Source organism: Paroedura picta, chromosome 13 (assembly GCF_049243985.1).
Source record: "Paroedura picta isolate Pp20150507F chromosome 13, Ppicta_v3.0, whole genome shotgun sequence".
NCBI classification, from domain to species: Eukaryota; Metazoa; Chordata; class Lepidosauria; order Squamata; family Gekkonidae; genus Paroedura; species Paroedura picta.
Genome location: NC_135381.1, coordinates 34,281,345 through 34,297,637, shown reverse-complemented (window position 1 = coordinate 34,297,637; position 16,293 = coordinate 34,281,345). Strand labels below are relative to the sequence as shown.

Sequence of the window (16,293 nt, the reverse complement as noted above, 5' to 3'; positions counted from 1 at the left end):
TAAAAAAGCTAGACATCTTTCCTTTGTTTTTCCCTTCTGTTGTGAGATGCCATTTCCCCATAGCTGTATACATACTGTAATATTGGATCTAGGGGGTGGAGGGATGTGTGTGATACTAGAAAGTTAATCTGTTGCTGTTGTGATGGCCACATGGAAAACATTTTTCATGTGAAAACAAGCTGTAGGTCATGAACAGCAGCAGAAACAATTCAGTTAGGAGTGTTAACCTTCTGATCTGGGGCCAAGGGACCAAGCCCTATGAAGATAGGTTGAGGGACTTGGGAATGTTCAGCCTGGAGAAAAGGAGGTTGAGAGGGGACATGATAGCCCTCTTTAAGTATTTGAAAGGTTGTCACTTGGAGGAGGGCAGGATGCTGTTTCTGCTGGCTGCAGAGGAGAGGACACGCAGTAATGGGTTTAAACTTCAAGTACAACGATATAGGCTAGATATCAGGAAAAAGTTTTTCTCAGTCAGAGTCGTTCAGCAGTGGAATAGGCTGCCTAAGGAGGTGGTGAACTCCCCCTCACTGGAAGTCTTCAAGCAAAGGTTGGATACACACTTTTCTTGGATGCTTTAGGATGCTTAGGGCTGATCCTGCGTTGAGCAGGGGGTTGGACTAGATGGCCTGTATGGCCCCTTCCAACTCTATGATTCTATGATTCTGTTTATTAATCTGTAAATACTTTTTTTTCTTTCTCTAACGGGGAACCAAAACCACTAACAACAGCTTCTCCTCCCCTGTTTAATCTTCCCTGTGAGGGAGGTTGGGCTGAGAGATGGTGGCTGGCCAAAAGCCGCACAGCAAGTTTCTGGGGCAGAGTGGGGATCTGCAGCAGGTTCTCCCAGATCCTCATCCGATATGCTCACCACTACACCATGCTGGCTGTTCATATATCCACCCCATTCCTGAGACTGGGGCTGGTAACTAGTGGGAAAGGGAGGGGGCAGAAAGAGGGGAAATAACATCTTGCCAATGGCATAGCAATGAGTTGCCTGGCCATTCTCCCCCTAGCCCCCTACCCTCAATCCAGTGGTATCGGTCAGTGTGGGGAGAAGAATCCCTGCTCTCAGACTTCACTTCTCACATGTGTTTATTGTGGCCATAAACCTCTTCTATGTCACTTCAAACTCGCTAGAGGAATAGCAGCACCCCAATACCAATGGCTTCCTTTCATGTAATTTTATAAATGAGTGTCAGAGCAATAAACAGTGGGAAAGAGGCAGAAGGCTCCACCCTAGGGAGGACGATGCTCCTACAGGATCAAGAATGAAACCAACAGTGCAATATAAAAACCAAATTTATTTTTTTCCCAGAGCAGAAATGGAAAGAATTGAGCGTAGATACCACATTGGGTAGTCAGTTAAAATAAATTTTCTTCGCAGTCTTTGAACAAGCAAACTCATCACTCAGTTGTGCCTCAGACAATCTCTCCAGATGTAGATGCCTTTGCAGTTTTTTACCCAACCAAGTTCAACCCTAGTTCTTGGCTGATGAGGTTTTGGAGAAGTTGAAAAGGAAGGAAAGTTAGGTCATTCAGGAAGGGGGAGCGCCGGAGGGATCCAAACTCTCTTGGTAGGTTGATGGCAAAGATTTTTTGTTAATAGAATGGGTTTTTCTAGCCTCCTTCTTTTCCACTACAGAAATGTACTCCTTAGGCAGAAGACCCTACACCAGGGGTAGTCAAACTGCGGCCCTCCAGATGTCCATGGACTACAATTCCCAGGAGCCTCCTGCCAGCAAATGCTGGCAGGGGGCTCCTGGGAATTGTAGTCCATGGACATCTGGAGGGCTGCAGTTTGATTAACCCTGCCCTACACAGAGGAATTACAAGTGGAAAGGGAGAATTGGCAAAAATTCCCTCTCCCCTTTCCATTAGTGACAATTTACCCCTTACTAGAACCCCATGTGTCGGTGAGGTTGGGGAAACCTGCAGACTCTCTGACATTCTTTCAAAAAATCACTGGCTTTTACCTCTTTGTGTCATTGCTCCATGATTGCTCCATGTCATTGCTCCAGACATACATATTAAAGGAGCAACACTTGCAACCGATAGTTCTTTTCCTATATTTTGGAAGGGGCATGAAGCAAAAGGCTTGTGCTTTTCCTCACTGGCTTGATCACAGTATTGGTGTCTTTGTTGAATGCCACTCCAAAACGGCCATTTTGAAATTTCATATGACAATAACAATGAGTAAAATACAATTCAGCTTTTTGCAGCATGGAAGAAAGAGATCACAGTACAACCACATTGTATCCTGACATGTTTTGTAACCTGTATTTGCCCTTGAGAAACTTTTTCAGCCAATGAAGGAAGCCTCAATACTCCCCCTCAATGCAGAAATTCAAGAGGGGTCCTTGTCATTTGATTACAGCAAATTTCTGTGGTATTTGGCTACAGGACAAGCTACCGTAGATTGATGCTCAGCCTTTAAAAATGTCTAGATATATCTGCACTATAAAATTAAACCGCTATGAAATCTACTTAAGAAGAAGAGTTGGCTCTTATATGTTGCTTTTCTCTACCAGGAGTCTCAAGTGGCTTAGAATTGCCTTTCCTCTCCCAACAGACCCTGTGAGGGAGGTGAGGCTGAGAGAGCCCTGATATCACTGCTCGGTCAGAACAGCTTTATCAGAACAGCTCTCAAAGCGGCTTCCAATCATCTTCCCTTCCTCTCCCCACAACAGACACCCTGTGAGGTTGGTGAGGCTAAAGGAGCCCTGATATTCTGCTCAGTCAGAACAGCTTTATCAGTGCTGTGGCAGGCCAAGGTCACCCAGCTGGCTGCATGTGGAGGAGCGGGGAATCAAACCTAGCTTCTGCCACAGCTTGTTCCCATGACTTGTGAGAATTGTAGTTCTGCAAAGTAAGTTAGGAACAGCAAGAAGTTATCCTTTTTGCTCTCATATGATATTTTCCAATATTGGGGGGAAAGCAATTTATTTTAAAAAATGGGGTTGCCATATGCATTACAGACACAAGAAAAGCTCACGTATCTCTAGAAGAGATAATTTCATTGGTGTTGCTTTTCTTGTGCCTGTATGACATCGCTCTGCTGTGACACCTGGACGCCCTGAGTGTGGATTTGTTGTTGATCTGCATCCTAGGCCTATTCTGCACACAATAGATAATGCACTTTCAATGCACGTTAAAAGTAGATTTTCCTGTTCTGCACTGGAAAATCCAGGTGCCAAAGCACTTTGAAAGTGCATTATCCTCTGTGTGCAGAATGGGAGCTAGTCCTTGGGGTTAACGTGTCTTGAGCCCTGTGATGCCTCTGTTTCATGTCTTCCTGCAATACCTGATCTGGGCATGGCCCACACATCTTGCTCTGGAGAAGGTGATCAAGGCCTCTTATTGCACATGGCTCCAGAAATGAAAAAGAGAAAGCACATTGCTTACTCTTAGCACTTCTCATGCAAACATGCAGAGCACAGCCAATTGCGCTACTGGCTTGATAATTTGGAATTTAATGAGGATCCAAAGCTAAGACGCCTCAAGATTTGAATGAATACATTCAGATGCAGAAGTAGCTTCTGCTAGAATTTCTGCAGGTTTTTTCAAGACTCCAATTGTAATCTCAACAGAGCATGCGTCTGGCAGGAAGAGCTCAGTGTGTGCCCACGCAAAACATTCTTGGCACAGCCTAAAGATCCACCATTGCTACATATTTTAACAGAATGTTCTCCATCAGCCTCAGGCAGGTTAGCTTGTGGGGCCTGTAATCAAGATGGTCTTTGAAAATAATCGTATCTTCACAAATCAGCCCACTCCACTATTTTTCCTCAACTTGAGACCTCCCCAATTGCTCAACAGACAACATGCTTCTGCAATCTAGTAATGCAACCCACACACAATTTGCCACACAACATGCAACAACAACCTTTGCAACCTACAGTGCTTTCAACATGGAACATTCCTGACAATCCACAGTGTTACTAGGAGAACTGGCAAGTTGCTTTCACAACCTACAACAACACCAACCCTGAACTGAGGCTACATAACTTGAATTTTTAAGGGATCACCTTTATTTTTGCAGGGCTAGAACTCTCCAGTGAGGCAGGCCTCGCGTTCACAATAATCTTAAAAATTCCAAACTAGCAGCCCTTTACCACAAATACGCAATGTTCACAGAGCCCATGACAAACATGATTTAACCCAAGCTAAATCCAAGCTGTCTGAAATGGAAGGAGTTCAGCATAACCAAAGGCCCAGTGAGAGATAAGAGTTCCCAAACAGCCCTACTGTACAACTGCAGCTTGCTTAGTGGAAACGGGAACACTTGCTAATTTTCCACTTGTAAGAGAAGACAAGGCACTATACCCACTATATTATGAATGAAGGCTCTGGCTTTCATGGCCCTGCAGCTGAACACTCCTTAAGTTATCATTTCACCAGTACAATAAATACCTTGGTATGTAAATATGGCCCTCACCTGGGCCTATTCCGCACACAATAGATAATGCACTTTCAATGCACTTTAGAAGTAGATTTTCCTGTTCCCCACAGGAAAATCCAGCTGCCAAAGCACAGGCAAGTCTGATCTCATCAGATCTCAGACACTATGAAGCATTGCCTGGTTAGTACTTGAATGGAATTACTAAGGAAGTACAAGGACACTATGAAAGTCCATGCCTGCCTCAACTCCATCCCTTGCCTTGAAAACTCTATCGGGTCAATCTAAGTTGGCTGTGAGTTGACAGCAATTTATATACACAACATGTGAACTGGCCTTATAACAAGGATGGTGACTGGTCTCTTGGCTCAGCATGTGGTCTGCAGCCACAGAGAAGTCCTTCCTAACACCTGTGATCCTTCTAAATGGAAATGCCATGGATGGAAGTTGGGTCCTCATTGGCAAAAGATATGCTCTGCCACTGAGTGGTGGCCCCAGCCCATAAGTTAGTAATACTGGGCCAAAGCGTGAGGTTGCTGGTCGTGTGTTTCTCACCCATGAACTGAACCAGTGATGGGGAACTGCAGTCCACATCACAGAATATAAACAAACTGCATAGGGATGCAGAGGTCAAGCTCCATTACCTCTATTCTCCCAACATCTCTTGGACAGAGATAGTTCCAACTCCAAAAGTTAGCACAACCCTCCCCCCCCCCCCCAGCAAATCCAGCTTCTTTGAAAAATCTGTCAGGTCAGGTGACAGAAGGGGTTTTGCCTCTCATTCATAAAATCAAGAGCTTGCACAGACTACAACAGTGAGGCAAAGATAAACACATAACAAGGAATTAGAATTTAATGCAAGAGGGAGTCCATGACATCACTAAAATACAATATGTATAATACGTATTTATATATATATATATATAATATATATATATTTATAAATATGCAAATTAATACAATAAGGCTCTCTTGTTATAAAAGCTTCTGTCCTGTGATACGGCTACTGCCATTAGAAATCTGCCATCTTTCTGTTATTTTACGATTTGCTCTGGGTAGCTTCCTAATGAAATCAGTAAATAACAGTGGTACATAAACCCATTTAAGTTCCTTTCACAACATACCCCAACCGTACATAAAATTTTCTTTCTTTTCTTATTTAAAAAAGCTGAATTTTTAAAAGGTTCATAGCTGTTAGTCATCTTGAGACCCTTTCCCCTTCCATCAAAATAGCCACCTGGTGAAGCCTACATTGCCGTTCATTTCGATGACATCCTTCAAGAGCCACTTCCTAACCCAAATTGGGCACACAAAAGTTCACAGACTGAAGGGAGAAAAATGCTATTCCTGTCAGTTTGTGGTTGTGCAGAAAGGCCCCTCCGTGTGCTCTTTGCTTTCTCCTGTCAGAGTTCTTTGAACTCAGGTCTTTGTCACCTTGAATGAACTTTAAGCATTTCTGGCCTTTCTTCAAGCAAGTCCTCTGGAGTAACCAAGGACTACTCTCCGGAGAGCTGTAGTCTGCGAGGATTCCAGGGACGTTCTACAGAAGGTGCCCCCTTAAGGATCCGAGTGAAGTCTACCACAGGGGAAATAATGGAGATCAGAGGAGAAGAGTGGTTGTCTAGGAACCGGTTAAACAAAGCCTCTTGTTGCTTGTAGTAGGCGTTAGATTAGCGAGGTAGGACCTGGAAGGGAAAACAGAAGACATGTACAGTGAAATTAGCAATTAATTAGAAATTACAATCTTCACCAGGGCTGAATCTGCACGGAGCTTTTTTTTTCTGCTTTGGATTCTGCTGAAGTCAGATCGATTTGAACCTGACTCTCTGTGCTCTCCCCCCCCCCGACTTGAAACAGAAACCCATCTGCAAGAGGCTGCAAGTGAGTGGGTGGGCAGGAAAGTGAGTGGGGGGGGGGGCTGTGGGAGCACGCTTTTTTGGGGGGGGGGAGCTGAGATGAGTGGAGATAAGACTGCAGCAGCCTCTCACAGAACGTGGCAAATCTCTGCTGCGAGAAGCGTGGATTCTGGAGCACAGTCATCTTAAACTTAAAAAAAAAAAAAACTTGTAACCAGGAACTAGGAATTCTTTGAACTGGCATCCAGCCGATCAGGAACATACTGCCTTGTTAGCATTGGAGCCACGAGGCAGCAACAAGTTATTTTGGGGAAAGCAGACAGCTGTACGCTTACTCATGCCGATTTTTCAAATATAGAGGGTTATATCTACTCCAGGATATCATGGGGGAAAGGTAGGGTCACTCTGGATCAATCCTGCTTACTGCAGATGAAAAATTTTAATCACCCAAAATCAAAATAGAAACCACATTCAGTGTAGACAGCAGGGACTGAATCGACCTAGGATTGGAATAAAAGCTCCATGCAGATTCAGCCCAGGTTCAATTCAGAACAGGAAAAGACTTTCTGGTGAAGACATAAATGGTTTTTTTAGTAGTTTAAATGATGGGTATTATCTACCCTGCACAGTAATTATGCTTGTAACTTGCAGAATTACTGCCCAGTTATGCACTCATCTTAATTTTTAGTATTAACATTAGTAGCTCTCACAAAAGCTCAGACACTGGGCCTTAGCAATAACAGAAGTTATGCACACACATGATCATTGGCACATTGACTTATTTTGCTCATCTTCACAAAACAGACTTTGTCAGAATCTTTGATTAAATTTCCTTCCAAAATTTATTCATACCTAGCTGTTATAGAATTCCCTTGCAAGATGACAATGAAGAGTTTTCCCCAACTTGTTTTTGTTTAAAGCTTTTGATTATTTCAGAAGTCATGTAAATAGTGTACTTTAACATGTATGCACACAACACAAGAGATAAGTCTACCTTCAAAGGAAAAAAAGACTCTAGCAATTAATACGTGACCAACAAAGGGTTTATAAAACTTCTTTGGTGATGATGGAGTAATGGGGAGGTGCTTTGGGCTCAGTGGGAAACCATTTGCTTGCATGCAGAAAGTCCCAGGTTCAATACCCAGCATCTCCTGCTAAAAGGATCAGGTAGGACAGAGGTAATCAACCTGTGGTCCTCCAGATGTTCATGGACTACAATTCCTAAACGCTGGCAGGGGCTCATGGGAATTGTAGTCCATGGACATCTGGAGGACCACAGGTTGACTACCCCTGAGGTAAGAAGCAATATCAAAGACCCCTGCCAGGATCGCCACTGCCAGCCTCAGTGGGCAATGCTGACTCTGATGGAGCAGAGGTCTGATTCAGCATAAGATAGTTTCATGTGTTCACTACAAGCACCAACCAATCAGTGCTGTGCACAGTCATCTTAGGCAGCAAATGCACAAAATTCTTTTTTTTTTCCTGAGTGCAACCCTGGAGAGAAAATGTTACATTTGAACACATACTCCCACTATAGTTCTTTTTGCTCAAAATAATTTTAGATCTGTATGCAGTTATGATGTTCTCTACCAAAGTGCTATTGTAGCTCAACTCTGGTGGTGATATTCGGGGGGATAATTCTAATGTATTCTAAAGCAAGTGCTACTGAAACTTAATGAACTCAAACATCTTTCTCATTTTCTTCCCGTAGTGTTTTTTCCCCCCTGATACTAATTTCTGTTCTCTTACAATATGCAGAAAAAAACAGTGTTTATAGTGTCTTTGAGGACAAACAGAAGTTTTGCATTTGCACCTGTTGGATTAATACAGACAAAGCAGTTAACGTAAGGTTAAAGGTTTGGAATGCCAGCCACTGATTTTGTAAACAGGCAGGCAAAAAAGCAAGTTTTAACACTGAGGCTAATACCAGCTGCTGGCCATTCTCAGAGCTTTAAAAGCATCTAGGAGAACTTGAAAGACTTCTTCAGGAAGGCCAGAGGGTGTGGTCTTTGCCCTGTCAGAAGAAAAGGGGGCTGTGACTGCTGGTTATGTCTAAATCACAAACTCTGAAGGCATTTCAACTGTCCATAGCTTTCTGCCCAGGAATCTGAGAGGGGCTAGGTGAGAAAGGGGCCACCAAAAATTCATTACCCGGGTTTTTTTGGGGTGACACCATAATTAATACACTTGGACATATGTATAGATAAGATAAGATAAGATACATTTATATGTATATAGCCTTTACAAAATATAAAATACAAATTTACGAACAGTAAAATAGAATAAAAGGAACTGTATAAAAATATAAAATTTAAGACCAAAAAACTGAAACAGCATACAAAGTGCAAGAGTGTTAAGAGGCTGCCTTAGTGGTTGTAACATTGGCCCTTATTTTCCTTGCAGCCAAGGCAAATAGGGCGGTTTTATATGTTACATCATCAACCTGGTCAGATTTTTTTTAAAGACATATGTATAGTTTAAACCTAGTGCCCTAGATTGGGACAGTGAGAGATGATGTATGATTGGACTTTATTTTCCCGAATTCATGCCAACAGGAACAAAGTTTGAACTGCTCCCAACTACGATTGAGCGCTTCGGTGTCTGAAGTGGCCGTTCGTGCCCAAATCAGCCAGCGCTGTGAATGGCCGCTTCAGATGCCAATCCTACTTCCAACAAATCCAGGTTGCTCTAACCAGGGGCCATTTCCACACAGTCTATATCAGGGGTAGTCAACTTGTGGTCCTCCAGATGTCCATGGACTACAATTCCCATGAGCCCCTGCCAGCAAATGCTGGCAGGGGCTCATGGGGATTGTAGTCCATGGACATCTGGAGGACCACAGGTTGACTACCCCTAGTCTATATGATAGAATGGGGAAGGTACAACAAAAGGGGAAATAGACTTACTTTTTAAAATGAAAGCTGGGAATTCAGAGAACTTCTTACACACATTGTTGTAACATGATATGGATATAACATCATTCAATTTCTGATTGCCAAAAAAATATGTAAACTGGTGCTGAGGGAGTGGGAATTGCCACTGTCAGGGGATGAGGGCAGGAAAACTCTGGAGAAACCTGCCATGTGAAATTTGATATAGTACTGCAGTGGTATCTGGAGTGGGGAAACTACATCTGCCTGTCCTCCTGTGGAAAACCCTGGTGAGTGGATGTGTTGTGGGGGAGAGAGAGAAAAAGAAGAAGGTGATCCATTCAAAGCCAGATTGGAGATCTGATGGGTACAATTGACACCTGCTTCTTCCTTTTCCCCGCATCCAGAGCTAGTGGAGTCCAACCAGAGGCTTCCACCTACATGATTTCATGCACCATACCTCCAGAGCTGGGGAAAGTGTTCCGCAGCTTCTCCATGATATCCTCCAGACACAGGCTGATGTCCTGAGTACTCACCTCCACTTCGTCTGAAGGACAGAAAAATGAAAACATCATTAATGAGATCAGGTTGTGCCGCAGGACAGGGTTGAAACCGGGCAGCCTCAAGGGGCAAAGCCCTGGGTTGGATGAAGTCAGTTCAATAAAGAGGGGCCAAGAAGTCTGTAAGTGGCCGAGCCTCAGATATTCTCAGTTCTGTTCTCAAATAGGTAATACAATTATTTAAAAATATATTTTTTAGCCGCAGCCACCCTGCTCAAACCTGGCGGTAGAGACTTGTTGGTAGGGTTGTGCGTGGCGGTGTCCGAATCGGCCGTTCTAGGCCGATTCGGACGCCGCCATGCACAACCCTACGGTGAATGAGGACTTTTCAAAGAAGGCAAAGCCTTAGAACCTCTATTTAAGGCAGAAAAGATGTGTTATCTGTATCCGAGTGAACCAGCTTCCTCATTTAGCTCCCTGGGGATGTTTTTGACCCATGGCAAAGGCTTAAATGTCATCTTGCACTGTGTCTTTATGAGCTTGACAATGGCATTAAAAAAAAGACTGGGAGCTTGGATTATGGCAGGGAAGGGAGAGGGGAGAAAGGTAAATGCAACTGGGAGGTGGAAGAAGGGAGCTGTGATGGAAAGTTCCTTTCCTTTGTCCAATAAAAGCTCTATGGCTCAGTGCTTGAGCAAGGTAACATTGGAAATTTAATTTATCAATCTATCTCCCAAAAGAAAAAAAAAAGGAATAAAAAATCGTACGACAATGAAAGTTATATTAGGATTTTGGTCTCAGAGTAGGAAGGGAACCACCCTGCTTTGGATTAAGATCGTAGAAATCCACCAAGCTCTAATTTGAAAACAACTAGTCCAAAATACAGCTGCCGTGGGTCCTCTCAAGGAAACCATGGAGGACCCACGTAAGACCAATACTGCAACAGTTGCATTGTCTCCCAGTCGGGGACCTGCATATCTGAGCGATTGCCTGTTTGAAGACATCCCACAGAAAACATTTCTGTTGGCTACGGCAAATTGATGGTAAACCTGAGTCCCAAAGAAGTATGGCTGGCCTCGATCAAGGCCAGGTCCCTCTTGGCCCTGCCCCTGCCTGGTGGAATGAGCTCCTGGAGAACATCAGGGCCCTGATAGAACAGAGCTCTTCTGACAGGCTTACGGTTGAGGCCAGCACACATGGAAAACCTAAGCATCAGGTGGGCCTCCCATGCTGGTTCAGCATCTCCTGTTTCCTCCCTCCTGTAAGAGGGGTTTATCAGACAACCGACTCTGAATATATTTATTCAGCTGTCCCCAATCCCTGATCCGATGACTGGTCCCGGTCCGTGGGTCAGTTGGTACTGGGCCATGGCTCCTCCTCATCCTTGTCTTCCTGCCCAGCTGCTGCCTCGGGGGCTGCCCTGCCACTCTGTTGCCAGCTCACCTTTGCTGCTCTCCGGCGGCCGCCCTGGCTGGGCCTCCCCCTCGGCGTGGCACAGCGCAGTTGCTGCTTGCAGCGCCCCCCAGTGGGCGGTGGGAAGTCAGGGGCGCCAGCAGGAAAGCAAGTGGAGCAGGGGCTCAGGCGGAGGTGACATCTCTTGGCAAAAAACTAGCCCCCCTCCGGGCCTCAGTAAAATTGTCAAGTGTTGACCGGTCCCCAGTGATAAAAAGGTTGGGGACCACTGTATTAAGTGAATGACGTGAACTATTTCATACAAATTTGAAGTATTTATAGAATGTATTTTATAGAATTTTATACGTATTTACTGTATGGTGTTATTGGGTGTTGTTTATCGTTTGCACGTTGTAACTCACCGCAAGACAACTGGATCAAGAGGGATGGGGTGTAAATATCAAATAAATAATCAATCAATCAGCCTAATCTGTTTTTTAAATTGTAATTACTGATTCAGCGAGCCCCATGGAAACTCCAGGGGCTCCACAAATCTGTCTGTCCAGTACTGTGAAAATTCCCTCAGAGATAAAAGGCATGCTCCTTGAGAAGGACCCCAGCAGATCCTCAGATGGTCATGAGGGGAAGCTCCCCAGCCCCGCAGAACCTCACCTGCTGTTTCTGTGTTTGGAGTGCTGGAGTCTTTTTCCGTGGGCTGAGTCTCCTCTGACGGGTGGGGAGAAGATGCCAAGGAGGAAGCAGTAGAACCATCTCCTTTGGTGTCTGCTGGCGGCTGAGAAGAAAAACACAAAGGACGTTCCTCCTCAGCTTCTCAGTCGGTGTTCCTCTGGCTTTCCCCCAATGACACAACTACCCCAGTTCATCTTCCATATCTGCTGCCTCATAAGTCCAACAGCAGAGTGAAGGCTGGCTAGCGGCTATATACGGTTAAAATAATCTCTTGTGACCCTTAACTTTCCCCATTCTGTTTCCTTTCTTTAACTATCTCCTGCCCTTTATGGACTGATCATTCCCATTCCATTGTATATGAGGAAGTGTGTGTGCACACAAAAGCATACAACTTGACATGATACGCTGCTAAGGTCCTTACCACACCCTCTCTGGGCTCATTTCCCCAAATTTCCAGGAATTTCCCAACCTGGAGTGGGCAATCCTAATATAAAGGGATGATGTGTGTGTGTGCGCATTCATGTGTGTGCAGAAATCTGAGAATTAAAACAAACACTTTCTCAGCATGAACAAACTGATCTGTTTGAAACGTCTATATCAGGGGTAGTCAAACTGCGGCCCTCCAGATGTCCATGGACTCCAATTCCCAGGAGCCCCTGCCAGCGAATGCTGGCAGGGGCTCCTGGGAATTGTAGTCCATGGACATCTGGAGGGCCGCAGTTTGACTACCCCTGATATAGACATTTCATTCGCTGGCAGGGGCTCCTGGGAATTGTAGTCCATGGACATCTGGAGGGCCGCAGTTTGACTACCCCTGGTCTATATGCAGCTCAGATCCTTGGGTGAGGATGCTGTGAGTCAAGTTCTGCAGACAATTTGAGAGAACCACCATGGCAACCGGCAGCTGGTAGTAAAGGCAGGTGGCATTTCACCACGGCCCAAGGAGGCCCAGTGGCTACATGACCTGGCTACAGGCAATACCTGCAGAAGCAGCTCCCTCAGGCGGTGCAGCTGGGACTCAAGCTGTTTGTTGTGGTCTTCCAAGATCTGCATGCGGGTCTCCAGGCGGCTCTTGTGCTGTCGAAGGATCCGGGCCTCTGCCAGCAGCTCTTCATTGTGAGGATCCTGTGCCGATTCTGGCGCTCCTTCTGCAGACTCTGCCGCCTCCTCGTGCTGCCATTTCAGACGCTTCAGTTCTCCCTGGAGAACCCTGTAGAAGAAACCTAGCTGAATGTGAAATGGCAAACTTGCCAGCACTTGGCAGTTCACAAAGGCCCAGCCTCTAAAAGGTTTGTACTTGAAGGGCGGACACCCATTCACAGGAGTCGGGAGCAGATATTCCAAATTTCAAGCTTCCTACCGCATTCCCAGCAGCTCCCAACGAGTTCTCAAGCACCGCTGGGAACTTCTGTTCATTCCACCCTTGAAGTTCACAGAAGAAGGTTATTTTGTTTCTTACCATTCCTTTCTCATGCTGGCTATTCCCCCTCACCTGTTTTCATCTTCCAGGTGGGCCAGGATTCTCTGCAGTTCGCCTTTATCGTCTGTGTCGGAGCTGTCTTGGGCCTGCTGGTTGGAGACAGGTTCTCTGTTCGTGATGGGGCTGGAATGGCGTAGAAGGTACTGATCTTCATCCCTGTTGCAGGCAGAGTGGCGGTGAGGTTGGGGCAGCAGAGGGGGTTGCTGCGGGAGGGGAGCCTGGTTTTCCTGCTCTAAGATGGGCAGCTGGAGTCCCTCACAGGAGAAGGACATGGTGGCAAGGAACACTAGAGCATCTGGGAAGCTCAGCTTGATGTCAACCAGGAAACGTTACTTCATGGTAAGACTACTGGCCCATTTAGCTCTCTAGACAGCATCCTAAAAAGCAGAGACGTCACCCTGCCAACAAAAGTGCGTTTAGTCAAGGCGATGGTCTTCCCAGTTGCAATGTATGGCTGCAAAAGTTGGACCATAAGGAAGGCCGAGCGTCAAAGAATTGAGGCTTTTGAACACTGGTGCTGGAGAAGACTCTTGCGAGTCCCTTGGACTGCAAGGCGAACAAACCGGTCAGTCCTAGAGGAGATCAGCCCTGACTGCTCCTTAGAAGGCCAGATCCTGAAGATGAAACTCAAATACTTTGGCCACCTCATGAGAAGGAAGGACTCCCTGGAGAAGAGCCTAATGCTGGGAGCGATTGAGGGCAAAAGAAGAAGGGGATGACAGAGAATGAGGTGGCTGGATGGAGACACTGAAGCAGTTAGTGTAAACTTAAATGGACTCCAGGGAATTGTAGAGGACAGGAAGGCCTGGAGGATTATGGGGTCGCGATGGGTCGGACACAACTTCACAATTAACAACAACAACAACCATTGTTTGGAGAAGATGGGGATGTTCTGGAATCTCCTAAATGGCCACAAGGTCAGCACCTACATCTCTTGACACAGCTGAGCCTCTGGTTACATGCCACGTATGGCCTTCCTATCCCCCTCCCCTCAATTCAACTGGGCATCCAGATCTCTACCGTAGTTGTAAAAAGGACAACTGGAACTTACAAGCTGTCGTCTGGAGAAAGGCTGTCATTGTAAAAAGAGGAATTCTGGCTTTCCATTTCAGCAAGCCTGTGGGAAACAGAATAAAACCAATGAACAGGGGTAAACTATGAGGAGAACAGAAGAACTTCTTAGGGATGGGCGAAAACGAAAGAGAATTTGTATTCCTTCTTAGGGATTCCTTCTTAGTACAGCAAACACACTCTGGGTGCAATAAAGCTTCTTTTGATAAACAGCTGCCTTGTTGAATCGGATCAAAGGACCATCTAGTCCAGCAGACAACAAGATGCCCCCAAAAGCTCACAAGCTAGGAGATGGTCCCTCCTTGCTTGTCACTAGCATGTGGTACTCAAGAGGTACAGTGCCTTTGAATAAGAGGATTCCCTTTCACCATTAGGCATAGCAGCCACTGAAAGAACTTATCCTCCAAGAATGCTTTCATTTGTAGAGGAAGCTCTGTTCCTCGCGATGCAGAACGTCCATGATGACATCTCTCCCAATTTTTGTTTTTACTTTTAAGTAGGCATTTTTTGAAATCATACATACATTCTCCCTGCAGCTGAGAAAAATATTCATGGACAACAGCACAAGAGAAATAGTAATGGCTGTTGTTCTTACCCAGCATAAGTGTTCAAATCAAATTTGGAGCTCATCGAATAATAGAATCATAGGGTTGGAAGGGACCTCCAGGGCCATCTCATTCAACTCCCTGTACAATTCAGGAATTCACAAATACCTGCCTACCCACAGTGACCCCAAGTGATCCCCCCACCAAAAATCTCCAGAATCCACCTTGGCCAGGAGGAAATTCATCTACCATCCCACAGGAACGATCAGCAATTCCCTGGGTATGCAAGGAAGGGCCACAAGAGACAAACACTGGCAGATCCCTTCCTGCCCACCCACTCACAATCTGCCTCAGTTCATATACATCTGCTTTAAAGCAGATGCTTTAAAGCAGGCACTGCAAAACCCACCTCTGGACTTATATACTGGCTGTTGTTGGGCTCTTAATAGGTTCCACCCCTTGCTTGATTTCTGCCATAATTGCCTGTATGGACAGTGACTGTGGTGGTATGCACCACATTGTACCTCCATAGTGTGCCTTCCTTTGGCTGGAATGAGGTTCTTAATTTTAATGGTTATGGGTTTGTGTGTAAAATCACATTTGGTGAACTTCTTTGGGGCTCACTGTGTGGGGCAAAGTGGCATATTAATATTTTAATTAAAAAAACCCAGCACTGTAGTGTTTGAGCATCACTAGCATGTGGCACTCAAGAGGTACAGTGCCTTAGAATAAGGGGATTCTCTTTCACCATTAGGCGTAGCAGCCACTGCAAGAACTTATCCTCCAAGAATGCTTTCATTCCAGGTCACTTCTGAGTTGGACAGCAGAATAGAGGATTCTGGGATTCCCAAGCAGCTGCCTCTTATTCCTTTCTCTGTACGCTGCCTTCCTTAAACTCCAAAAGAGCATCTGATAACCAAGGTCTGAGTCATGCAGACTCTGAACCAGACATACTGTATGCATGCTGGAGGAGCTCCTTAGCAACACATCGCATAATGTGCATATGGATCCCCCTATTCAGGAGCCCAGACATTTGCGATTCTTCTACCCAACGTCTCCACCCAGCCCCTTCCTAAGAGCTGCCGGATGGTACCTGCTAGCAAAGTGCTCAATCCGAGAATGAGTGTCGGCATGCGGCAGCATCGGCGAGGAAGCAGGTCTGGAAGAGAGATGCAGAAGTCAGGAAGCATTTAGGTTTTACGTTCTCTGCAGCTGGGAAGCAGGGATTTTGAGAGACATCACCCCCATCATCCATCATGGGTGCAACGTGAACTGCAGGCTCCTGCAGCTTCGGGACCATGCCGGGAAGCAAAAGACTGTAACTGTTCAACCTCTGTTCTGTTTTGCTGTTTGGGAATTTTGATGTTTGGAAATTGGGCTGCCTGTTATGTTATTACCATTTTAAAGGGAGAGGAATGCATGCTTTTAAAAGACATGCCTTCTCCTGGCTCTCCATGGCCTGACTCCCTCCCCACTGCAGGCACAGCAGAGGT

General features: G+C 45.5%; 1 protein-coding gene across 4 annotated transcripts in view; it reads right to left on the bottom strand.

The window, feature by feature from the left end:
- Positions 1 to 5,105: 5,105 nt before the first annotated feature.
- Positions 5,106 to 16,293, bottom strand: part of DRP2 (dystrophin related protein 2) — a 68,872-nt gene continuing 57,684 nt past the window's right edge. For all 4 annotated transcript variants that reach the window (XM_077307960.1, XM_077307957.1, XM_077307958.1 and 1 more), the window contains 7 exons: positions 15,894 to 15,959; positions 14,236 to 14,301; positions 13,197 to 13,340; positions 12,686 to 12,914; positions 11,687 to 11,807; positions 9,583 to 9,669; positions 5,106 to 6,081 (listed from right to left, as the gene is read on the bottom strand). In XM_077307960.1, coding sequence (XP_077164075.1) covers positions 6,062 to 6,081; positions 9,583 to 9,669; positions 11,687 to 11,807; positions 12,686 to 12,914; positions 13,197 to 13,340; positions 14,236 to 14,301; positions 15,894 to 15,959 — 733 coding nt within the window. In that variant the 3' untranslated portion in view covers positions 5,106 to 6,061. The remainder of the gene's footprint in view (positions 6,082 to 9,582; positions 9,670 to 11,686; positions 11,808 to 12,685; positions 12,915 to 13,196; positions 13,341 to 14,235; positions 14,302 to 15,893; positions 15,960 to 16,293) is intronic.